At 47.5% G+C, this 24,982-nt stretch overlaps 2 protein-coding genes across 3 annotated transcripts in view; both read left to right on the plus strand.

The window, feature by feature from the left end:
* The window catches only part of AHRR (aryl hydrocarbon receptor repressor), a gene marked incomplete at both ends in the record, with an annotated part of 65,716 nt that extends 54,841 nt beyond the window's left edge, over positions 1-10,875 (plus strand). Inside the window, 3 exons of the mRNA XM_080678757.1 lie at positions 8,345-8,406; positions 8,922-9,063; positions 9,861-10,875. Of these exons, the coding sequence (XP_080534883.1) occupies positions 8,345-8,406; positions 8,922-9,063; positions 9,861-10,875 (1,219 nt within the window). The remainder of the gene's footprint in view (positions 1-8,344; positions 8,407-8,921; positions 9,064-9,860) is intronic.
* A 5,629-nt stretch (positions 10,876-16,504) lies between these two features.
* Positions 16,505-24,982, plus strand: part of EXOC3 (exocyst complex component 3) — a 30,325-nt gene continuing 21,847 nt past the window's right edge. For both annotated transcript variants that reach the window (XM_080681449.1, XM_080681448.1), the window contains exons 1-5: positions 16,505-16,577; positions 18,392-18,577; positions 20,511-20,730; positions 21,842-22,523; positions 24,472-24,589. In XM_080681449.1, coding sequence (XP_080537575.1) covers positions 18,434-18,577; positions 20,511-20,730; positions 21,842-22,523; positions 24,472-24,589 — 1,164 coding nt within the window. In that variant the 5' untranslated portion in view covers positions 16,505-16,577; positions 18,392-18,433. The remainder of the gene's footprint in view (positions 16,578-18,391; positions 18,578-20,510; positions 20,731-21,841; positions 22,524-24,471; positions 24,590-24,982) is intronic.

The raw sequence follows: 24,982 nt of genomic DNA on the forward strand, positions 1-24,982 counted from the left end.
GAACCGTGGCAGCAAACACTGCCTCCACCATTTGTCCCTAAATCCTCCAGTTCCAGTCAAGTCCCAGCGGCCACCTGCACAGCTGTCCCTTTGGGGGGCCAGGTGTGAGCGTCCACTCTTCATCAGCACCCACGATTCACCTCTGATGTCTTCCATGACCATTTAGAGCAGGGGTGGGAGACTTTTTCTTGCCAACGGCCATTTGGATATGTATAACATCATTCGCAGGCCATACAAAATTATCAACTTAAAAATTAACCACTGTATTTGGTCAAATATTTAATTAACTCACCCTAATGCCTTGGCAGGGCCAGACCGAATGATCTCGCTGGTCTTATAGGGCCGCCCATCGGCACGGAGATTAGAAAATCTGACAGCAGACACGGTCGGTGATTGGAGCACTCCCACTGTGTGCTCTGCTTTCTCGAGATTCTCATTCTCACGTCCACGCGCTGTGGTGTGGTCTGCCTCCGGGCTGCAGTTGGAGCCACTGCCTTCATGGCAGGAACCCCCACCTTGCTGCTGCTGGTCTCACACGTCTGCACTGAAGGTGGCTTCCAGGAACACAGCCATGGGCCTCAGGCTGCCTTCCAGGTCTCTAACACGCGCCAACATGCTAAGACAGCAGTTTTGTGGAGTGGTTTTAAGTGAAATATATATGTCTTTTTACTTTTAAAGATGTAATATGTCATGACACACGAGAGAGAAAAAATGGAATAGCCAATGAAAACAGCTGTAAGTGTAAGTGATGAAGCAAGCTAAATCGGGAAGGTGTGCTGAAGGGCAAAAGTTATTGTCCAAAGACCAACCTACTGTGCAGAGCCCACTGCAAAGGACTTAATGTGCCTGGTGGGGGTGAGTCTGTCCACACCTGCTTTCTTACCACCTGGACGAAAACCCTCATACTCTGAATTATTTTCCATCTTCATTTACTGTCTTTGAGTTCTCTGTGTTTTTAAGCTGTTGTGGCCTGGTAATTATAATTGAAACTACACAGTGACTTTTCTATTTTCTGTATATGTTTTTCCAACCCTACAAACAAGAGAGGAAAATTCTACCCTTCCCATCCCCTTCTAGAGGTCTGTGTGCAAGCTGGGCTTCTGCCTCCCCCTGGTGCCCATGTAGGGAAGCGCAGGCTCGCTGCACAGGTGCTGTGAAGGCATGGGGTTGCACACATAATGCCAGTTGAGTCAATATTAGGTATCATATTGTACAGAATTTCCTTAAAACTCAGAATTGGGAAATACAAAGGCCCTCAGAGAATGTTGATTCTGTTCAACATTCTAAGAAAGGAGAGAACTGCTGCCTCGAGCTTCCTGGTTTGGGAATTTCCAACTGCTCTGAATGGAATTCCTAAACCAAGGGTTAGTTCAGGCATCATGTTCGCTTCCCTCTGAGCTCAGAGACAGTGGAAGGTGCAAACTCAGAGAATCGAAGGCCCTGAGGGCTGCTCTGGATGTATTTTGTGGTCCCTGCAGATGCTATTCAAGTTCTTCACAACTTTCCTGACGGGTTTGTGACACACCTTCATGCCTGATTGTACATGGATTCTGTATGTGTAAATCCATCTACATATTTGTGCTCCAAAATCAATACCCAGGGGCCTTTGCAGTCATTCATAGTCATGCCCAGAGTGACAGATATTTGAGTCGTCCAATGAACATGTTCCAACTGAGAGAGACATTTTACCTCTTCCTCTGCTTTTTCCTCTCCCTTCTCTTGTCTCTATTCTCTTATCTCTGTTCTTAGCCTCTGCCTCTCACCCCTGTTCTCCTGTCTCTGTTCTGCTACAGAGATGACCAGGGGATGGAGAAGGGGGGCAGGGGACAGCAGGGCAGGAAGCTCTGGCTCTGGGCCAGCCAGGTGGGCTAGATTTGAATCCCACTCCTGCCCCTGCTAGAGGGATGGTCTCAGGCAAGTCACTTAACACTTCTGAGCCTATATTTTTCTTTATTAAAAAATATATTTTTATTGATTTCAGAGAGGAAGGGAGAGGGAGAGAGAGACAGCGACATCAAGGATGAAAGAGAATCATTGATGGGTTGCCTCTTGCACACCTCCAATTAGGGGTCGAACCCAAAACCCAGGCATGTGCCTGGACTGGGAATCAAACTCTGATCTGGTTCATAGGTCAATGCTCATCCACCAAGCCACACCCATTGGGGACCTGTATTTTTTTCTTGAAAATTAATTTTAAAAAAGAATCTAGCAGAATGCGTTTCCTCAGGGTTAAGATTCTGCCTAAGCTCTGTGATAGGTGTGTATATGCGTGTGCGTGTCCCTGTGCGTGTGCATGTGTGTGTGCACGCTCAGGGACGATGGCTCAGTGTTCACTAATTTAGTCGTTCATGGTGACTGTGTAGAGCAGGGGGTGGGGAACGTCCGGCCCACAGGCTGTATAAGGACCGAAAAATCATTTGGTCTGGCCCTGCCAAAGCATTAGGGGTGAGTTAATTAAATGTTTGACCAAATACAGCAGGCTAATTTTTTTTAATTTCTTTACTGATTAAGGTATTACATATGTGTCCTTATTCCCCCATTACCCCTTACCTCCCATTCATGACCCCACCCATCTGTTGTCTGTGTCCATTGATTAGGCTTATATGCATGCATATAAGTCCTTTGGTTGATCTCTCCCCCTTACCCCCACCCTCCCCTACCTTCCCTGAGGTTTGACGTTCTGATTGATGTTTTTCTGCCTCTGGATCTATTTTTGTTCATCAGTTTATGTTGTTCATTATATTCCACAAATGAGTGAGATCATGTGATATTTATCTTTCTCTGCCTGGCTTATTTCACTTATCATAATGCTCTCCATCTCCATCCATGTTGTTGCAAATGGTAAGAACTCCTTCTTTTTTTACCGCAGCGTAGTATTCCATTGTGTAGATGTACCACAGTTTTTTAATCCACTCATCTGCTGATGGGCACTTAGGCTGTTTCCAAATCTTAGCTATGGTGAATTGTGCTGCTATGAACATAGGGGTGCATATATTCTTTCTGATTCGTGTTTCTAGTTTCTTGGGATATATTCCTAGAAGTGGGATCACTGGGTCAAATGGGAGTTCCATTTTTAGTTTTTTTGAGGAAACTCCATACTGTTCTCCACGGTGGCTGCACCAGTCTGCATTCCCACCAGCAGTGCATGAGGGTTCCTTTTTCTCCACATCCTCAACAGCACTTGTCATTTGTTGATTTGTTGATATTAACCATTCTGACAGGTGTGAGATGGTACCGCATTGTTGTTTTGATTTGCATCTCTCGGATGATTAGTGACTTTGAGCAGGTTTTCAAATGTCTCTTGGCCTTCCTTCTGTCCTCTTTCGAAAAGTGTCTATTTAGATCAGTTGCCCATTTTTTGATTGGGTTGTTTATCTTCTTTTTGTTAAGCTGCATGAGTTCCCTGTAAATGTTGGAGATTAAACCCTTATCATTGATATCATAGGCAAATATGTTCTCCCATGCAGTGGGCTTTCTTGTTGTTTTATTGATGGGTTTTTTTTTGCTGTGCAGAAGCTTTTTATTTTGATGTAGTCCCATTTGTTTATTTTCTCTTTAGTTTCCATTGCCCTAGGAGCAGTATCAGTGAAGAAATTGCTTCGGCATATGTCAGAGATTTTTCTGGCTGTGGATTCCTCTAGTATTTTTATGGTTTCTCGTCGTACGTTTAAGTCCTTGATCCATTTTGAGTTTATTTTTGTGTATGGTGTAAGTTTCATTTTTTTGCATATATCTGTCCAATTTTCCCAACACCATTTATTGAAGAGACTGTCTTGACTCCATTGTATGTTCATGCCTCCTTTGTCAAATATTAATTGAGCATAGTGATTTGGGTCGATTTCTGGGTTCTCTATTCTATTCCATTGATCTATATGTCTGTTCTTGTGCCGGTACCAGGCAGTTTTGAGAACAGTGTGTTTGTAATACAGCTTGAAATCTGGTATTGAGATCCCACCTACTTTGTTCTTCTTTCTCATGATTGCTGTGGCTATTCGGGGTCTTTTTTTTATTCCAGATGAATTTTTGGAGAGTTCTTTCTATGTCTGTGAAATATGCCGTTGGTATTTTAATGGGGAGTGCATTGAATCTATAGATTGCTTTGAGTAGTATGGACATTTTAATGATGTTGATTCTCCCAATCCATGAACATGGTATGTTCTTCCATCTGTTTACGTCTTCCTCTATCTCTTTTTTCAGTGTCCTGTAGTTTTCTGCGTATAGGTCTTTTACCTCCTTAGTTAAGTTTATTCCCAGGTATCTTAATTTTTTTTGGCGTGATGGTAAATGAGATTGCTTTTTTAGTCTCTTTTTCTGTAAGTTCACTATTGGTGTATAGAAATGCCATAGATTTCTTGGCATTAATTTTGTATCCTGCTACATTGCCGAATTCATTTATTAAGTCTGTTAGTTTTTTGATTGAGTCTTTCAGGTTTTTTATGTACAATATCATGTCATCTGCAAATAAGGACAGCTTTACTTCTTCTTTTCCAATTCGGACGCCTTTTATTTCTTCTTGTCTAATTGCAATGGCTAATACTTCCAGTACTATATCGAACAGGAGTGGTGAGAGTGGGCATCCCTGTCTTGTTCCTGTTCTTAGGGGAAATGGTTTTAGTTTTTGCCCATTGAGTATGATGTTAGCTGTGGGTTTATCATATATAGCTTTTATTATGTTGAGGTATGATCCTTCTATTCCCACCTTGTTGAGAGTTTTTATCAAGAAAGGGTGTTGGATTTTGTCAAATGCTTTTTCTGCATCAATTGATATAACTATGTGATTTTTATCTCTCAATTTGTTTATGTGATGTATCACATTTATTAATTTGCAGATATTGTACCATCCTTGCATTCCTGGGATAAATCCTACTTGGTCATGGTGTATGATCTTTCTGATGTAGTGCTGGATCCGATTTGCTAGAATTTTGTTGAGGATTTTGGCATCTATGTTCATGAGGGATATTGGCCTGTAATTCTCTTTCATTGTGTTGTCTTTATCTGGTTTTGGTATTAGGGGATGCTGGCTTCATAGAATAAGCTTGGAAGTGTTCCTTCCTCTTGAATTTCTTGGAATAGTCTGAGGAGGATATGTTTTAGCTCTTCCTTGAATGTTTGGTAAAACTCCCCTGTGAAGTCATCTGGCCCTGGGCTTTTGTTTGCTGGAAGCTTTTTGATGACTGCTTCAATTTCTTCCATAGTTATTGGCCTATTGAGATGTTTAGATTTTCCTGATTGAGTTTTGAAAGGTAATATTTTTCTAGGAATATGTCCATTTCCTCCAGGTTGTCCAGTTTGTTGGAATAGAGTTGTTCATAGTATTTTTTAACAATCCTTTGTATTTCGGTGGGGTCTGTTGTTATTTCACCTCTTTCATTTCTAATTTTGTTTATTTGGGTGCTCTCTCTTTGCTTCTTGGTGAGCCTGGCTAGAGGTTCATCAATCTTGTTTATCCTTTCAAAAAACCAGCTCTTGGTTTTGTTGATCTTTTGTATTGTTTCTTTGGTCTCTATGTTGTTTATCTCCGCTCTGATCTTTATTATTTCCTTCCTTCTGCTTACACTGGGCTTTTCTTGTTGCTCTCTTTCTAACTCTTTGAGTTGAAGGGTTAGGTAATTTATTACCATTGTTTCTTAATTTTTGCAGTAGGCTTGTAGAGCTATGAACTTCCCTCTCAAGACTGCTTTCGCTGTGTCCCATAGATTTTGGATTGTTGTGTTTTCATTGTCATTTGTTGCCATGATGTTTTTATTTCTTTCTTGATCTCTCTGGTAACCCAGTAATTGTTTAATAGCATGCTGTTTAGTGTCCATGTGTTTGATTTTTTTAAATTGTTTTTATTGTAGTTGATTTTCAGTTTTATGCCACTGTGATCTGAGAAGATGCTTGATATGATTTCTATCTTCTTGAATTTGAAGAGACTTTGCCTATGACCCAACATATAGTCTATCTTTGAAAATTACCCATGTGCACTTGAGAAGAATGTATATTCTGTGGCTTTGGGGTGAAATGTTCTGAAGATGTCAATTAATTCCATCTGGTCTAGTGAGTCATTTAGGATTGATGTTTCTTTGCTGATTTTTTGTTTAGAGGATTTGTCCAACAGTGATAGTGGGGTATTAAAGTTTCCTACTGTGATTGTATTGCTGTCAATCTCTCCTTTGATATCCTCCAGTTTTTTTTATGTATTTGGGTGCTCCTGTATTGGGTGCATATATGTTTACCAGAGTTATTTCTTCTTGTTGGATTGCTCCCTTTAGTATTATGAAGTGGCCTTCCTTATCTCTTGTTATGTCCTTCAGTTTGAGATCTAATTTGTCAGATATAAGTATTGCTATCCCAGCTTTTTTTTCATTTCCATTTGCCTGAAAAACCTTTTTCCATCCCTTCACCCTCAGTCTGTGTGTCTTTTTTTCTGAGGTGGGTTTCTTGTAGACAGCAGATATATGGGTCGTGTTTTCTTATCCAATCCATTACCCTATGTCTTTTGGTTGGGGCATTTAATCCATTAACATTCAAAGTTATTATTGATAGGTACTTACTTGTCGCCATTTTTATTCTTTACCAGTGTTCCTTTTTTGTTTGTTTGTTTGTTTGTTTGTTTTTTGTTTTTTGTTTTTTTTTACAGCAGACCCTTTAGCATTTCTTGCATTGCTGGTTTGGTGGTAATAAATTCCTTTAGTCCTTTTTTGTCTGTGAAGCTCCTGATTTTACCTTCAATTTTGATTGATAGCCTTGCTGGGTACAGTATTCTTGGATTCAGACCCTTCCTTTGCATGACTTTGTATATTTCATTCCATTCCCTTCTGGCCTGATGAGTTTCTGTTGAGAAATCAGTTGCTATTTTGATGGGGGTTCCTTTGTAGGTAACTTTCTGTCTCTCTCTGGCCGCTTTTAAGATTCTTACTTTGTCGTTGGTGTTTGCCAATTTAATTATAATGTGCTTTGGCGTCAGTCTTTTGGGGTTCATTTTGCTTGGGACTCTGTGAGCTTCTTGGATATGTGTAGGTTTTTTCTTCCCTATATCAGGGAAGTTTTCTGTCATTATTTCTTCAAACAGGTTTTCTATTCCTTGCTCAGTTTCCTCTCCTTCTGGAACCCCTGTTATGCGAATGTTGTTTTGTTTTGTGTTGTGCCAAAGTTCCTTTAGGCTCTCCTCCTGCTTTTTAATTTTTTTTTCTAGAAGCTGCTCTACTTGGGTATTTTTTCCTACCTTGTCTTCTAGCTCACTGATGTGTCCTCTGCTTCTTCTAGTCTCCTCTTGATGCTTTCTATTGAGTTCTTTACAGCAGCGATGTCATTTTTCATTTCTTCTTGGTTCTTCTTCATTTCCTCTTGGTTCTTACTCATATTGTCAAATTTGTCTTTCATTCTTTTCAGCCACCTTATGACCATTTCTCTGAATTCTTTCTCTGACACGTTGCTTGTCTCCATTTCGTTTACTTCCTTTTCTGGTGATGCCTGCTTTTCTTTCATATGCGGCTGTTTCTTTGTCTCTCCATGGTCTCTCTTCTCCGGGTGTCTGGTTATGTAGTTCTCTCTCTCCTTTCTGTGGTGGAGTGTAGAGCTCCTCTGAATCTGTATGTTTGTGCCAATTGGGGACCGGTTCTCTGGGGTTTGCAGCTGTTTGGTGGGTGCCGCAGTTGTAGATTTTCAGGCTTCTAATAACATCCACTTTCCCCTTCAAAATGGCGCGGCCTCTGTGTCCGAGCCAGTGGCTCCGGGAGGGAACCCAGCAGCAGTGGGGGCTGCCCGGTCAGGGGAGTCCCGTCCAGGAGTCCCCCACCTTCTCCTGGAGTATAGCTGTCCCTTAACTCACCAACAGACACTCCCCGTGCGACCCTCAGCTGTTCTTTCTATCTGCTCTGGACACATCTGTCTATTCCACCACCATTTTTTTTTTCTGGAGGTGACTTTCAGCAGGCTAATTTTTAAGTTAATAATTTTGTATGGCCAGGGAATGATGTTATAAATACCTAAATGGCCCTTGGCAGAGAAAGGTTCTCCACCTCTGGTGTAGAGCATAACTAGTGTAAATGACAAGAATTTACTGTATTTTCATTCTGGCCATCCAGAATATAATAAAGGCACTGAAAAGTCATCCAGTGTGCAGGTCTACTTTCTGAAGCAAATACATTAGGCCTTTATTGGCCTAAAAAGTGACACGAATTGGAATTTTTAGCAAATCTCTAGCTGAGAAAAGACTTTACGATCTATACAAAGTTAAAAAATATGAGTCACTGTTGTGTCTCCCCCTCCTAGCCATAACTGTAATGCCTGTCGTGTTGTTAACTTCCACCATCAGCACATGTCATCTGCATATTATTTTGCTATTATCTGTTCTCTGCAGAGCAAAAGCCACCAGGAGTCTGTGTGTATCAGAATTGCACGGAAAACCCAATTACTTAGCAGGTACTTTTAAAAGTTCACTATGTTACCCTTTTTATTATTATTTTAAAATATGTTTTTATTGATTTCAGAGAGGAAGGGAGAGTGAGAGAGCGAGATAGAAACATCAATGATGAGAGAGAATCATTGATCAGCTGCCTCCTGCATGCCCCACACTGGGGATCGAGTCCACAACCTGGGCATGTGCCCTGACCGGGAATTGAACCGTGACTTCCTGGTTCATAGGTCGATGCTCAACCACTGAGCCATGCTGGCTGGGCAACTGTCACCCTTCTTAAATGGGTAAAATGTGTCAGTGTCCCTTGGAGGGCTCTCCCCACTCCCGGGAACCATGGCATGCTCCATGGAAGTGCCGTTTGGAGCGAGCGAGGCTGAGTGATGGCCAGTTCCCGTGGGCACGGGTCTGCACAGCTCTGAGGGGCTCCAGGAGCCATGTCCACAGAGAGCAAAGCTGCCCTTTGGGCCCAGGTGCTGTTCAGGGCACCCACAACACCTTTCCCTTGTCTGCATCCTGACAGGAAGAAACAGTGGAGAAAATGGCATTTCTGTGTTCAGGGCACAGATGGACGCCTGCCGCTGGGCCCAGGTTTCCGCCAGGGCCACGTGCCTGTGCCTGCGGGGTGGCCCCGACCTCGTCCTTTACCCCGAGGGGGCCGCCGGGTAAGTGGTGCCTCTGTCCAGCCTAGCACCTCTCCAAGTCACAGCCGGGTGTCAAGAAAGAAAAGTGCGACTGGTGACCTTGACCATGACGGCTCAACCTTGCCCTTAGTGGAACATGCAGATACACACGGAACACACCCAGGCATGCTTCTCGCCCTATAAGTCCGTCATTACACATGGGGGGACTGGCTGGAGACGGGGACAGGACTTCTGTGGGCGCTGTAGGACCTTTGAACTCGCCCTTGCCTGTAGCCTGGACCCTGGGTGGCTGCCCCGTCCTCTGCCCTCCCCTTTGCGTGGAAACCCTCTGCAGCCCCCCAGGCCCCACCCCTTCCCTGACACGGCTCTCCTCTTGGAGGCCTGGCCTGCTGTGTAGTCGCAGGACCACCTCGCTCTCCCAGGCACCACCACCCGTCACCACAGGTGATGCCACATCATGCAATGTACATGACAGGACCTGGCACCCAGAAACCACCCAGAACCCCCTCCCAGCGTTAGTAGCTACTTGTGTGGCTGACCCTTCACACGTGGCCTGTGCCTCATGGAGATACTGCTCCCTGCACCCCTACCCCACCCCACCCCATCCCACCCCGGCCTCAGAGTCCCCCCTGGTGCCCGTAGGCAGCGGGAGGGTCATGCACAGGAAGGGAGGTTGCTGACACTGGCTCACGGGCTGCAGGGTTGAGAGCCGCAGGGTAGTGGGGGCGCAGAGTGGCCCTCACAGTCAGTCAGTGCCACCCTAATTTAGAGCCCTCCCCTCTCTCCACCCTGCTGTCTGATGGGCCATCTCTCTGCAGGGACTGGGGAGGAGAGGAGCACGGGAGGGTGCCCAGCGGCGGCTCCGGGGTAAGGAGGAGAAGGGAAGCACATGCTTACAACTGCTGCTTCGAGACGCCAGGACCCACGAGGCAACTGAGCTGGACGGCGGGCAAACACGGTCAGGACGGCCCCAAGCCAAAGCTGGAGCCCAGCAGGAGTGACTCGTTCCCTGTGCATGCCACCTCCCGGGGCTCCTGCGTGCCCTACCCCAGCGCCCCGGGTACCGTCCCTGCCTTCAGGAATTCCCCTGGCGCTCACCAGGCCCCCAGTGCCTATGCCAGCCAGCCGAGCAGAGCCTTGCAGGATGGCGAGCAGGGCCCGGTCCACTCTCCCGCCAGCGGCCCCTTCCCCCTGGGGAGCCTGGAGAGCCAGGTCCCTCAGCCTGGAGTGCAGTGCCTCGCAGTGGGGGGCTATGCTACCCAGGACATCAAGTTGCCAGGTGTGCCCATGCCCCCGGAGGCCCCGTGCAACCCCATGTTGTCACTTAATGTGCCCATCAAGATGGAAAGTGACTCTGGGTCCGAGGATGCAGCAGATGGCTATTCTGTGTCCCCAAGCCAGGTGTGGCTGGGAGCCAGTGACGTGGCTAAGAGACAGCTGGTCACTTTCCCTACCAGGATGCACCTAAAAACAGAGCCAGACTCCAAGCACCACCTGTACTCCCCGCACCTGGGACATGGCATGCTGGGGGCTCCCCCCAGGCCTGGCAGGGAGCTGGCCCCCTTCCACCCTGCACACTTTGTCTGCCTGGAGCGTGGGCACGGCCCTCCTGAGCCAGAGCCTCCCCCCTGCTTATGTGTGCGGGGCCACCGGCCCCCGACTCTGGGCTGTGACTGCAGAGCTCCAGGGACCACACCCATGATCAAACTTGAGCCCTTGGACTCACCCCCATGGGCCGTTCACAGCCAGGGTGGGGCACCCAGGATGCTCCCCAAAAGTGCCTTGGCGACACTGGTGCCGCCCAAAGCCTCCGAGTGCTCTTTTCTGCCATAAGCCGGGCGTTTGTTAAGTGCATCTGCCTCCCTCTGATGAACTGTCAGCTGGGATGGCAGGTGCAGGCCAGAGCCTCTCTTGAGGGGCGCTCGGCAAGTGGCACAGGTTCAGTCCTCTGTTATCTGGTGGGTGACAGATGCAAGAGTGTATTCTGTGTTTTGTAAAATATCACCAAAGTTCTTAAATGCAAAGTGGTCTTAAGTCTGTTCAAGTATGACAGTATTTCTCTCCGAGGGGCTAGGTTTTTCAGGAAGCGGCCACAGTGAGGCATGTGGGCCAGGTGGGGCTTACTCCAGGCTCGGGAGGTGGCAGCAAGCTCCAGGCTGACTGGCAGCCCACGGGGCATGAAAGCTGTCGAGGTGACGTTCCCTGCGGCCCCACACCTGCCTCCAGCTCCAGGTCCCATTCAGAGAGCAGCCACGCCCTGGGGATTCTGTGGCCAGACAGGCCCTTCGGCTGGAACTCACTCAGCTGCAGGTGACCGTGCCCCATTCACAGAAGGAATCTAGGAAGTGCCAGGCAGGGGCACTGGAAGCATCAGGTCCTACAGCATGTGCTCTGCGACCCGCAGTGGAGTTTGAGGCCAAACTGGAGTGGAGATTCACGGGGTAATGTCCAATTCCTTCTAGAAGTCTCTCTGGGTCTTTGAATAGGCCTCTGAAGATGGTTCATGCTCACCTGTCTCTTGGTGCAGCATGTAACCTAGAGTTCCCAGAGTCTGGGTTTGGAGGTAGAGAGAAGTTGAAAACGTGGATAAAAGCAACAGGAGATGGCATTGTCCCGCTGTCTTGCTGACTGTCCACAGTTTTTCAAATGAGGACTCCAATCACCATCCCAGAAAGAGTTGTTGGAGAAAAGCCAGGCAGGTATTTTTTTAAAATTGGAAGGGTAATACATTCTGATTGCAGGAAATTTGGATACAAAACATAAATCAAAAAGTGAAGGTGACCCTCAATCCCCATCCAGAGATGGCTTGTGGCTGATGGCAAAGTTCCAGGGGAACCCCAGGGCATCCCATGGGGGTTCTGAAAACCAACAGGCAGGAGGAGGCCTCAGCAGGGAGGCCCTGGATCTGGGGTCTGCCTGTGGCCCTGCCTGTACAGGACAAGGACACCTATCTTTAAAGTCACTGCAGCTGGGCATCTCAGGAGGTGGCCGGAGCCCCTGGTGAGGACTTGCTGTTCCCTCTGGAAATTCTGTTCTCAGTGCAGGTGCTTCTGTCATCGGTGGCTTTGGGGTGTCAGTGTTCAGTTCCTGGGTTAATGCTGAAACTGTTTGGTAAATGCCACCCTGAGGACCAGCCACCCTGAGGACCACCTACTTCCCCTTCTTGCGCCACTTTGGCCCAGTGTCCCATCTACCCAGTTCTCACACTGAGCATAGCACACCTCTGCTCTCTGGGTAGCTGTGGATTTAATCCCAAAGACAAGCAGTGGAGTTTCAGAATTTTCCTGCTGCTTTCTATTCAAACCAAGTGCCTGCTCCTCATCATGGGAAGCCCCACTCCCCGTCTCTCAGAAGTAGCCATCCACTCTGTGTGCTCCCCCCTGGGAGGGTGCTCCCTCAGTTCCTCTCACTTCATTCAACTGAGGGGAAGCAGGCCACTGCCCTTCCCCATCCCAGAGGACAGCAGACAGGTGAAATGTGTAACTGGGAAAACATGGGACCAAAGAGATGGAATTCACAGACATCATGGCATTTTTGCACATTGTAGCCAGATCCCAGCGAAACCAAAGGAGAGCTGTAGGCATGAACCTCACGCGAGGAGAAGCCTTTCCACACACACTCAGTGGTCCCTGCCCGTGAGGTGCCTGGGCTGCCCCATCCTGCCAACATCGGTGCCCGTGCTGCCCCACCTCCTCCCTAACATTCAGATGAACCCATCTGTCCACATTCTCTTGGACCCTCTGCATCTAATTGGTCACCGCTGGGTGGACAGGTCATGCTTGTTGATGTAGAATTCGGCATCTGGACCTCAATTCTGAAGTGTTCTGTCCTGAGACCTCCGTTGTGCTTGGACCCAGGGCCCTTCCTCTGCTGAGTCAGCAGCAGCAAGACTTCCCTGAGTCAGCACTTCTGTTATTTTACATGCTTGTCTGTCCTGAAAACTGTGGGGAAGACGATGGGGCCGAAGGTGCAGCTTGGCATTCCTGCTCTGTGATGTCACTGGCAGTGCTGATTACATGCTATCTTCTTCTGTGGTCTGAAGCTTTGACTGTGTCACTGAAACAGGTGACAATCAAATGGAAGGTAGAGATGGGATGGAAAGGGGGGGGAGATAAATACAAATTATATTTTATATTTTTGCAGTTTCTACTGGAAGAAAAAAGTTTTCAATATCTAGACTGATTTGTTGAATTTTACAAATGGATGACTATAATGTAACTTTTTGCAGTTTTCTTGGTGCCTTTAGAAAGAGCTTTCAAATGTATTTCTGATACTGTGGTTTCATTACATTTGCAATATTGATGTTCAATAAATCACAGTAATATGGGTTTAGCATAAATGGAAACATCTACTTGATTTTTCAAAGGAAGTCATTTTATTTCCTTTAAAGTGTGTATTGGTGGATGCACATTCTGAGACAGTCCTTCCCAGGGGAGAGCAGGCCGGCCAGCCCCATTTGCTGGGCCAAACCCTCTGCAGTGGCCGCCTGTCCTCCCTTGTGCCCCCGTCCCCCATCCCTGTCTTGCTCATGTCCTTCACACTCACCTGTGTTGAGACCTGAGATGGAAGTCACTCACTTTCACTGTCACATGACTACTCGCTCCTGTGGGGACAGGTGGGCATGAGGGTTAATTCCAGACTCTCCAGTGTGCTCCTTGGGACTGAAGTAACTGTTTTGGGGGATCGTTCTTTCCCCTGGTCCACTCTTGCACTGATGCACCCTTTGAGCATCCTGGCCTCATGGAGGAGTCTCCGGGTCCACCTGCTGGCCCTGTGTGGGTGTGAAAGCCCCACCCTGGGCATCAGGACCACCCCCACCCCTGCTCCAGGGGAAGTTTTTGCTCACCTCATTCTCCCCTCCCTCTTTGCTTTGCCACCCTGGTCATTTCTTATGCTTGGTTGTGAAGTTTTGCATTTAAAAGGTACATATCAAACTTATTGATTTTGGTTAATCCTCACATGAGGATGTCTCCCCCGCCACTGATTTTTAGAGAGTGGAAGGGAGGGGGGGGGGAGAGAGAGAAACATTGCTGTGAGAGAGACATTGATCGATTGTCTCCTGCACATGCCCCAACCCCAGCTGGGTTGGGTGTGCAACCCAGGTACATGCCCTTGATCAGGAATCAAACCCAAACTTTTTGGTCCACAGGCCGATGCTCTAACCACCGAGTAAAACCAACCAAGGCAAAGGGTGATTGCTGTTTTCATTCAGTGCTTTATAGAGGCATTTCAGTTATTTGATTTTCCAAAAAAACATTAGTCCAAAAAGATTTTTAATCAATGTTTTGTTCTTTTAGTTTTTAAGGATGAAAAAAAATAGTCATTTAACAAAGCACCCCCCCTCCTTTTTTTAAATGATAGTGATTTATTCTTTCAGAGTTCTGGAGGCCAGATAAAGCATCACATTTTTAACCATCCTGGTGAACTGAAGAAATTGGGAGCCCTACATCCAAACACAGACACTGATAGTATGAGTCTTCATTTCCCATTATTGTTCAATGTTGCTATGTTTTAAAGTGACAGTCCTAAAAGCTTTGACCATTTTGGCATATTTTTCTTCATTAGTTTCAAAATGCCTTTACAATTATAACTTCAAATGTAATTTTAATTTTTTGTTTACATTCTTCACTGCTCAACTTAGTGTTATATTTTCACAATTACTAGGTACAGATTAAATAATAAAGGGATCAGCCATCAGAATAATGAGGTACTGCCCCTCCTCAGCTGTGACCTGTGCTGCCCTGGCAATGGTGGGAAGCTCATACATCTCCATCTTTCTGCCTCCCTGCCACCCCGCTGTGCACCTAGGTGTGTGCCTGTGTGTCTGTGGGCTCACGTGTGCATGCATGTGTGTGTTCCCGTGTGTGTGCAGGCGCCCATCTCCTGTGCTGCTGCCCTCACCCTTCCTCCCCTCCAGATCCAATCCCTGCCTGTTCAGGACCCTGCCCTATTTGTACCATCTCGGCTGACTTCAGAAGGTGCCCAGGGGTAGTCTAGTAGTTGGTAACAGTGAAAGGTTTCCTTTTCAGTTTGAGTTAAGGCAAATAGCGCTTCTCATCACAACAGACAAGCCCTGAAACCTTATTAGTATACTAGCAACCCGGTGCATGGATTTGTGCACATTGAAAGGAAATTAATTAGAAGGTGGCCAGCGGGGCGGAACTGGGCAAGATGGGCCAGACACACCCTGGAACCAACCTCCGCGGTCCCTCCCTGGCGAGCTGGGTCCCTCTGGCAGGTGGGATCCCTCTGCCTGCCCTATGGGTATCAGGCTGAAACTGGCTCTCTGACATCCCCTGAGGGGTCCCAGAGTGCAAGAGGGCACTCTGCAAAGTTGCCATCATACAGGGTGTGGAATGCAAATGAAAGTGTGCAGTAAACCAGATTCAGGGCCGACAGTGCCCCAGCAACAACATAACCCACAGCCAAAGGTGGAATCGTGCGGCCCGGTGAGAAATTGGGCTCCCTCCGCTCCTGCGTTGAGCATCTGACCCCTGGTGATCAGTGCGCATCATAGTGACTAGTTGGATGGTCGGACACTTAGCATATTAGCTTTTTATATATGTAGATATTACTTGGGAGTAACACACGGGCCATCCTCCTCCAGCTTCCTTTCCAGCTCACCTCCTGCACTACCACCCTTAACCTCACCCCCCCACCCCCGCCCCCGCCAGCCCAGCTGGTGATCTCTCATTGTTCCATTTTGGGACCACCAGTCCCAGGTGGGCTGCTCCCACATGGACTTCTGATCTATTTGTGCTCCCTGACAGGCTTAGTGTTAGGTCGCCAAAGGAGGAACGCAGGAGGCCAGAATGGTGAGGGATTACGAATTTATTTGATCATCCCCACACCAGATGGCTGAGCCTGGATGGCTCCAGCACCCAGTGATGGGAGCCAGCTGCTCTTAAAGGACTTTTGGCAGGCTTTTTCTGGGCGGAGAATTCTTTGTGCATACCCGGAGGGGAGATCATGGAATGTGGTCGCAGCAAGTGAAATGAGGTCTCAGCAAAGGGAATGTCCATAGTGAAATGGCCTGAAAAGCCAGTTCCCAAGGGGAGGGGTATCCAATCAATTGCTCCATCAAACCTAACACTTAGTTCACGTCAGGACCATAGCTCAGGAAGACGCTGCCGAGAGGCAGTGTGGGGGTATCACACGTGACGCTTATTTACTGAACATCCGCCACCTGCCCAGTGCCGGGCAGACAGGTGTAGCAGCTAAACAGGGAGACCCCGAGTGAGGTGGGGCCTGGCTGTCACGCACCCGGAAGTCAGCGAGGGCTACCGAGGACGTGCGGGCGACAGCGCGGGTGAAGGGGAGTCCTGAGGACGCGGTCCGGGGGAAGGGGCGGCCGGTGCATGGACAGGGGACGGCCCAAAGGGAGCGTCCGCGTAGGTCCTGGCTGCTATCGCGGGTGGGCGCTACCCGTGGGCAAGGACGCCACCAGTCCCGTCCTTCCGGTCAAAGGACCGGAAGCGGAAGTGGGCGCGGGTCGCTCAGTTCCGGTCGGGCGGCTGGCGGCGGCAGCACGAACGGTGAGGGGGTTGCGGGCGGGGGCGGGGGCGGGGGCGGACACGGGCTCCTGGGCGGTGGTCGCCGGTCCAGGGCTGTGGTCACCTGTCTCCGTCGTTGTCCCTTCCTGGGCTCGGGCGGGCGGGCGGGCGGGGCGGGGCGGGGCCCCGGAGGCGGACGGTGCAGCCCAAGCAGCTGCCGCCATCGCCCCGTTGCCCCAAGTAGGTTCGGGCCGCAGTCAGTCGTCGCCTCCTCGTGCGAGGCCGCGGTGTCGCCCCTCGCCTGGGGTTTCCGCCGGAGTAGGTGACTGTCGAGTTCCGAGGGCGCCCAGATGTTCCCAGGAGCGGCGGTGGGAGCTGTGGTGGCTGACGCTTTGCGCACCTGCGACCGCTGGAGGCCCCTCCTTGTCCGACTCACCGCCCCTTAGTGAAAACCGGACAGGTGTTAATGTCGCTAGAAATGCTGCAAACACGTCAAAGCGAAACAAGAAACAAAAGCAAATGCAGGATTTTGTAAGCAGGTGGATGCAACTTTGGAATGCAAAGGAAAAACGGAGAGCCCTGATACAAGTGCCTGCCTATGGATGGCGGGTTTAGGCGGGTTGCCTGTTCAGATTTTCTGCATTGGTGTCCATAACTTCATAATCAGAAAAATAAAAAGGAAAGACCGTGGTTGCAGTATAGTTCCATTTTGAAAGAGAAATGAGAAAGCATATCGTGTACAAACGGAGGAATTATTTAACACTCAGCCCTTAGGATATCCTCGTGGATTTCAATGTTTTTGTGAAAGTATATGGGAATGGGGAAATGGAAATTTTAAGGAGAGGGTGGGACATATTCATATTTTTGAGAAGTTGTGGACAGAAAACATGCATGGAAATGGAAGTTCAATGACTGAAGTTAAGGGGAATGGATTCTTGTCTTATCCTCATTTGCCACTCTCACCAATCTCTCTTTTGGCTCCATGACCAGGATGTCAGTAGAGCTGGGTTGAAGGCAGGTTTGCTTAGTTTCAGAGCATTTGTTCTGTACAGTGCACCTGAGCCTTGTGCCCTCGACTGTTGTTTACTAGGCTCTGTTAAATAGTAGAAAGCAGAAATCTGGATGCTCTAGACCAGTGGTCGGCAAACTGCGGCTCGCGAGCCACATGCAGCTCCTTGGCCCCTTGAGTGTGGCTCTTCCACAAAACACCACGGCCTGGGTGAGTCTATTTCGAAGAAGTGGCGTTAGAAGAAGTTTAAGTTTAAAAAATTTGGCTCTCAAAAGAAATTTCAATGGTTGTACTGTTGATATTTGGCTCTGTTGACTAATGAGTTTGCCGACCACTGCTATAGACAATAGTGATTTTTAAGGGGAATCGTAGGATATGTGCTGGGACTTTGGCTGGGGTGGTGAGGTGTGCTGTCCCTGTGCCTCCATGTCCTCACTAAGATATTCTGGCGCAGCTGCCCCATTGGCATGACCAAGGGGTGGTGTGAACGCTCTGGAAATAAGAAATTGGTCCTGTCTGGGTAAGAGAAATGCCTTGGAAACTGACCTCTAATATGCTGAGTGGCCTGGGGTCTGCATAGAAATGTTGTCCATATCTCATACCTATGAATGCCTCTGCTCCCCTTCAAGGCAGAACTTTCTCCATATTTGAGTTCTGAAGGTTTGTATTTCTTATTAAGGAGTTGATAATCCTAGTTCAGTGTTCCTTCAGGCTTACTGGATTAATCAAATATTTTTCTTACAGCTCCACTATGAACAACTGCCTATTGGGGGAGGAGGGTTGTACCTAACATTTCTACCCATCTAACACATCTTCCCCTCTTGTTCCTTCTCCCCCATGCACACAGGCTGTATAACTCTAGTATGACAGGTTTGGAGATTTTTTAACCATGAAGGAGACAGACCGGGAGGCTGTTGCAACAGCGGTCCAAAGGGTTGCTGGGATGCTTCAGCGCCCAGACCAGCTGGACAAAGTGGAGCAGTATCGCAGAAGAGAGGCCCGGAAAAAGGCCTCCGTGGAGGCCAGATTGAAGGTACGAGGCCAGAGAGGCCACAGGCACCTGCTGCACCCTCGGGCAGGATAGCATTATTTAACCTGAGTTTTAGGTTCTTGCTTAGCTTCATTATTGTAATTTTCCTAAATTAGACTTAATCAGTAGATTTATAAACAAGATTGTGGGAATAGTTATGCAATCTGAAGAGAAACCAGAGCCCGGCTGGTGTGGCTCAGTGGTTGAGCATTGACCTATGAACCAAGAGGTCACGGTTCGATTCCTTTCAGGATGCATGCCCGGGTTATGGATTCCGCCCCCAGACTGGGTGGCAGTTGATCAGTGATTCTTTCTTGTCATTGATGTTTCTGTCTCTCTTTCCCTTCCATTCTGAAATCAATAAAAATATATTTAAAAAAAATGCTTTGGGAATATTGAAAACACCAGGGTAACAACTTTAACAGTTATTCTTTTTTCTAAACAGCTCTTGTACAGAGTGCTTCCTGAGAATATTTTATTTAGATAATTTAAGCACATGATGTATAGCAGGCTGACTGTGTGCCAGGTATCTGCTGGCTCTGGGGTAGAAGGGAGGAGGAGAGTTAGACACATTAAGAGTTTGTGGGATTGGGGCAAGAATGAAAATCATTATTTTCAAGATATTTTATGATTTGGATTGCCTTTTACCTTAATTCATATGCACACTCAGTATAGTTATAAAAATGTTAAGATCCTGGGCTGCCATGGTTGACAGGCAGTAGAACGGTCTTGAGGATTTGTCTTTGATGAAAGTTAATTCTCACACTGATACGGCAATGAGGTCAGCTCTCCACTAGAAAATACTAGCATCCAGGTGAGGTAATGGCAGCCTTGATGAGACAGGATGAGGCCATTCGTTTGTACCCAGGGGCATCCCAAAACCCATGGATGGATTTGAAACAGCAGTTTCATATTAATTTTAAAATGAATGTGGACCTGCTGCATTTTTAGTCAGAATTTTAATCTGTTCTGGAAACTTGTGGGATTAACTAAGAATTATCAATAGCGACTTAGAAACCTTGTCTGGTCTGTTACAATCATTGTTAATTATTTCTAAATGCAACTTAAGACTCCTGGGTTAAAGGTGTTCCTGGCCTCTTTTGTGCTGCCTGCTCTTTCCCTTCCCTTCCTGTCCACCTGCTGCTGCTCTGTCATGCACTCTCCCTTCTGACTGTACAATTCACTAGGTGGCATTCCTGTGGGCCCAAAGAGTGAGTCCAAATCTTACGTGTACCAGTTCTGTGTAGTGGGGCTGGCTGTTCTTGAGCAGAGACTGGTTTGGGCTGAATGGCAGGAGACCCCTCATTCCTAAAGCTGATGAGCAAATCCTGACAGTTTTCTGTACCTAGATAAGGCCTGTTAGGAAACAGAGGCACCTGAGAACTGATGGAAGGGGTCCTTCTAAAGCAGGGGTGAGGAACCTTTTTTCTGCTAAGGGCCATTTGGATATTTATAACATCATTCGCAGGCCATACAAAATTATCAACTTAAAAATTAGCCTGCTATATTTGGTCAAACATTTAATAATTCACCTCTAATGCCTTGGCAGGGCCAGACCAAATGATTTTTCGGGCCTCATCTGGCTAGTGGGGTAGATGTTCCTCACCCCTGTTCTAAAGATACCATTTAAGGTGTGGCCATAGGAGCTAAGGCGCACCCACAGTGGTGTCCATTCTCTTCAGGCAGGGTGGCTGGATTAGGAATGTTGTGAGGTTTTCTCAAAAAGCTTTAAAAGGCGTTATTTTGTTCCAAGGTAGCAATAAGGAAAAAAGAAAAAAGTTCCATTGGGAATCAATTAGGTACTCGTTGAGTTTTATTCTCTTTTCTCTGGGTGTTGATTGTTCCCTGCTACGGAGATGGCATTTCTGCACTTGAACTTCCTGGGAAGATTTGTTGTGGCTGCCCAGCACTGCTCACTGCTCACTGTCTCCCCCAGGCAGCTATCCAGTCTCAGTTAGATGGGGTGCGCACAGGCCTGAGCCAGCTCCACAATGCACTGAACGATGTGAAGGACATCCAGCGGTCCCTGGCCGATGTCAGCAAGGACTGGAGACAGGGCATCAACACCATCGAGAGCCTCAAGGACGTGAAGGATGCTGTGGTGCGGCACAGCCAGCTCGCTGCTGCTGTGGAGAACCTCAAGAACATTTTCTCAGGTAGCTAGGCTGACAGCGGGGCCAGTGGGCACCACGGGCATCACAGGGCAGAGTGCTACCAGTGCTTGTGCCCGTGGCTCTTGCTTGGTTTCCCTTGCTCTGTGGGTAATGCAGAGGCAGTCCAGCCTCTGTGCAGTGTGTTTTGTAGACCTGTCTCAGAGTTGGCAGTAGGTGTGATTCCTGCTTGTACAGTTAGCTTATTGTTTTGAACATGCATGGAAATGATCAACTGAGCAAGTAAGAGCTAGTAGTTCTGTGCTTGTCAGGACAGAGGCACAGAAGTGGGTAACTGAACCAGTTCTGTGTGAGCTGCGTTCCTTCAAGGTGGTTAGATCAGGAGACCAGCTGGGATTTTTCTGGGTGCAGAAGAATAAAGATGAACCACCCCTTGAAAGGAGCTTGTGGTCTGCGAGAGAAGCAGCCCTGAGAACAGGACAGAGGGAGAGGTGGTTAAGGAGAGCAGCAGTTCCCAGGAGCAGGAAGATTATATACAGGCTAGGGGCCTTGAGGGCTTGGGTAGGTCATGCTCTGGAGTCTCAGTCTTAGTTGGAACCAGACTTGGTGGAGACTGTGGGGCTGGTGGGGATTGTGTGGGGGCAGGAAGGTACGGGAATGACCCTTTCAGAGTAATCTTCCCAACACCTCCATAGTGGTAGGAAGAGTGTTCCATGGACTACTCAGGATAGTGTTAGCTGTCACCTGGGTGGGCTCCCTTTGTGTTCAGCACAGCTTCCTCATATGGTGCTGTGATGGGAGCTCCTTGTGTGCTTTCCCCAGAGCCTGTCCCTCCACTTGTCCCTTTGCCTCTGTCAGATTCATCAGCATTCCAGCAAGAATCCTTGGGATGATCTGACCACTTCCCTACCTTTATATCATGTTTAGTCTCTGGAAGTTCTTTCTGTCTTTCCCCAAACTGCTCAACCTCTGAGTGTATCCTAGAACAGTTCTTTTCACTTGCCCACTGCTGTGAATCCAAAGCACAGGAGGCCTTGTTCCTGCCACACTGTACCTTGGAGATGTGTCCTGTTCTCATGCCTGTGTCTGATGGCAGCACTGTTGAATACCTGGTCCCATTGCTCTATGTGTAGTCATCTTGTGCCTTTTTCCCTAGTGCCAGAGATTGTGAGAGAAACCCAGGACCTCATAGAGCAAGGGGCGCTCCTGCAGGCCCACCGGAAGTTGATGGACCTGGAGTGCTCCCGAGATGGGCTAATGTATGAGCAGTACCGTATGGACAGTGGGAATACTCGTGACATGTCCCTCATCCACAGCTACTTTGGGAGCACACAGGGGCTCTCTGACGAACTGGCGAAGCAATTGTGGATGGTGCTACAGAGGTCACTGGTCACCGTCCGCCGTGACCCCACCTTGCTGGTGTCAGTTGTCAGGATCATTGAAAGGGAAGAAAAAATTGACAGGCGCATACTTGACCGAAAAAAGCAAACTAGTTTTGTTCCTCCGGGGAGGCCCAAGAATTGGAAGGAGAATATGTTTAAAATCTTGGACAAAACTGTAATTACCAGAATCGAGGGCACACAGGCCGACACCAGGGAGTCCGACAAGATGTGGCTCGTTCGCCACCTAGAAATCATAAGGAAGTACGTCCTAGATGACCTCATCGTTGCAAAAAACCTGATGGTTCAGTGTTTTCCTCCCCATTATGAGATTTTCAGGAATCTCTTGAGCATGTACCACCAGGCCCTGACAATACGGATGCAGGAGCTTGCATCGGAAGACCTTGAAGCAAATGAGATTGTGAGCCTGTTGACTTGGGTTTTAAACACCTACACAAGGTAACACTAACTTTACATCTTGTGTTTTCTTTTACATAGAATTTTACAAAAACATACTGACTGGCTCTAAACAGCTACTGTTGTTTTGCTCCTCTCGGGTGCTTGGCACCCACAGGTATTAGTTTCTGGTTGATGAAAGTCGTCTTCCTAGTCCATCTGTGGGGCTTGTCCTTGAGGTCGGGCCCAGCCGCTGGTTGTGTGAATCTTCTTATGTTTGGGTGGTGCCTCTGCCCTTGAGATCCAGTCCATATTGAGCAGTTCATCTTGGACTTGGACTTTCCTGTGATACTAAGTGTTCACTATGTACTAATCTGCTTTCTCCATGAGGTGACACTGAGCAGGTGGTTTCACCTCAATTGACAGGTGAGAAGACACTTGGGCCCAAAAGGTCCTTCAGAGTCACGTGGTTGGTGAGGACACACCAACTCACTCTTTCCCTAGGTTTGGTTTCTTCTTCTCACCATTATGTTGGGAAAATCAGTTATCCTTTTCCATTTCAGCCTTGGGGCTTTGTCACTTCACAAAAGTGACATGAACCATTTCATTCATGTATTAGCTTAAGGTAGGCTTTGGAAATCGAGGCAATGGTGGGGTATTCTGAATTTCTTCAAGATTAGCTAGCTGAGAGGAAAACACATTTAAATTTTGCATGGTTTTGTGAATAGAAAACGGTATTAAGTAATGTATTGGAATCATTTTTGTAGTCTTGTTGCTATTGTGTAGAAATTAATTAAATCTTTTTTTTAGCAATAAGGTTTTGGGATGTTTCTTGTTTGTGTAATGGCTTACAGTAGAAAATGTGTACATTTCAACGCAGAAAAATATAAAGAGAGGAAATATCTTTTTAATGATGATTCTGGTGGCTGCAGCTTTTGTTGCCTTCTGTGTGCTGCCCTCACAGCCTGGGAGTCCACAGCTGCCATGATTGCCCCACCTGTCAGTCATCTCCATGCAGCCTTGGCCTACACGTGTTAACTGTGAGGAAGGCACTGTGATGATTTTCTTACTTTTGTACATGAGCACAGGGAGTAATGTGCCCAATTCATATGGCCAGCAAGTCAAGTGGGGAGCAGGATTCAGATCTGGATCTGGGCCCTTGCCTGTGCTCTAGCCACCTGACTGCAGTGTGTGTTTGTGTGACATGCCCAGTTTTGTGTGTTGATTTTGTTTTTCACTCACTACATGGTAAGCACTTTTCTGTTCTTGGGAATTCTTGGGCAGCTTCCTATCGTCATCCCATTCTATCATATTGGACTTTATGGGAAGAGTTGAACTGCTTTCATACTGCAAACATTTTCATGCTGAATTAAGGTTCTTGGGATGAAAGTCATGTGGGTTAAGTAGATAGTCTTTTGACATTGGCATAAACTTACAGAGATTATAAGATTGACTTGGATTTCTGATAAAGAGTGGACTAGTGTCATTTAAATACACATTTAGTAAATGCAGCATAAGGCACAGGAATTTTCTGAGCAGTTGAACCTTGGACTTTTAAGAAGCCAACCACATACACAGGTATTAACTTTTTAAGGAAAACTCTTTTCTGAAACTTAGTCCTCATCCCTGCCTTCCTAAGCACGGTAGACTGGATTCGGTGATGTTGTTCTTGCTGACTTGTTTCACTGTGGATGTCATGTGTTCTCTGCATTAGAGATTATTCTCCTGCTTCACAGACATGTCTTTTGGCACCCCCTATTTGTCCTGGTCTTCCATGGGAGGCGCCGTGGATGGAACAAACAGATCTTGCCCTCACGGGGCTTCTTCCCTAAGTTGGGCCTCCAGTACCCTGTGGCGTGGGCACAGGGGCTCCTTGGCCAGCGCTCTTCCCGCCTACCCTTTTGACTGCCTTAAGGGTGGTTGGGTATTTGTGTGTGAAAAGAAATAGCAACACTTACCTGAGACTTTCTTTCTGGTTCTTAATCTTTCTCATTCCTGGTTTTTTCTGTAGCACAGAAATGATGGGAAATGTGGAGCTGGCCCCAGAAGTGGATGTCAGCACCCTGGAGCCTTTGCTTTCTCCAAATGTGGTCTCTGAGCTGCTGGATACATACATGTCAACTCTCACTGTGAGTAGAGCACTGTGTTGTCCCAGAACGGTCTGTGCCTAGTGCCCCACACATTGCATTGGGTCACCGAGTATCATGGAACTGATTCCAGTGAGCAAAGGCAGGGAGTGAGGCCCTGCCTTGACATTGGCTTCCTAAGGATATGCAGGCTCTGTTTCTGGGAAATCGAGTCTTGAAACGTACATTTGCCTGTTAGAGGAGGAGAGTGGCCCACTCTCTGGCCCGGGATCTGAAGGTTGGGGTATACATTCCACAGGTATGGAAACTGTCTCTGTTTGGAGGGCTGGGCCTGGTAGGCTCGCAAGACCCCGGGATGTCCTGTTGATGTGTGGTGGCACCTGCCAGCCTCTTACCATTGAGCCTGGGAGTGAGAAGGTGGCAGTTAGGGCACCA

This window comes from Plecotus auritus (genome assembly GCF_963455305.1).
Source record: "Plecotus auritus genome assembly, chromosome: 7".
Lineage (NCBI taxonomy): Eukaryota > Metazoa > Chordata > Mammalia > Chiroptera > Vespertilionidae > Plecotus > Plecotus auritus.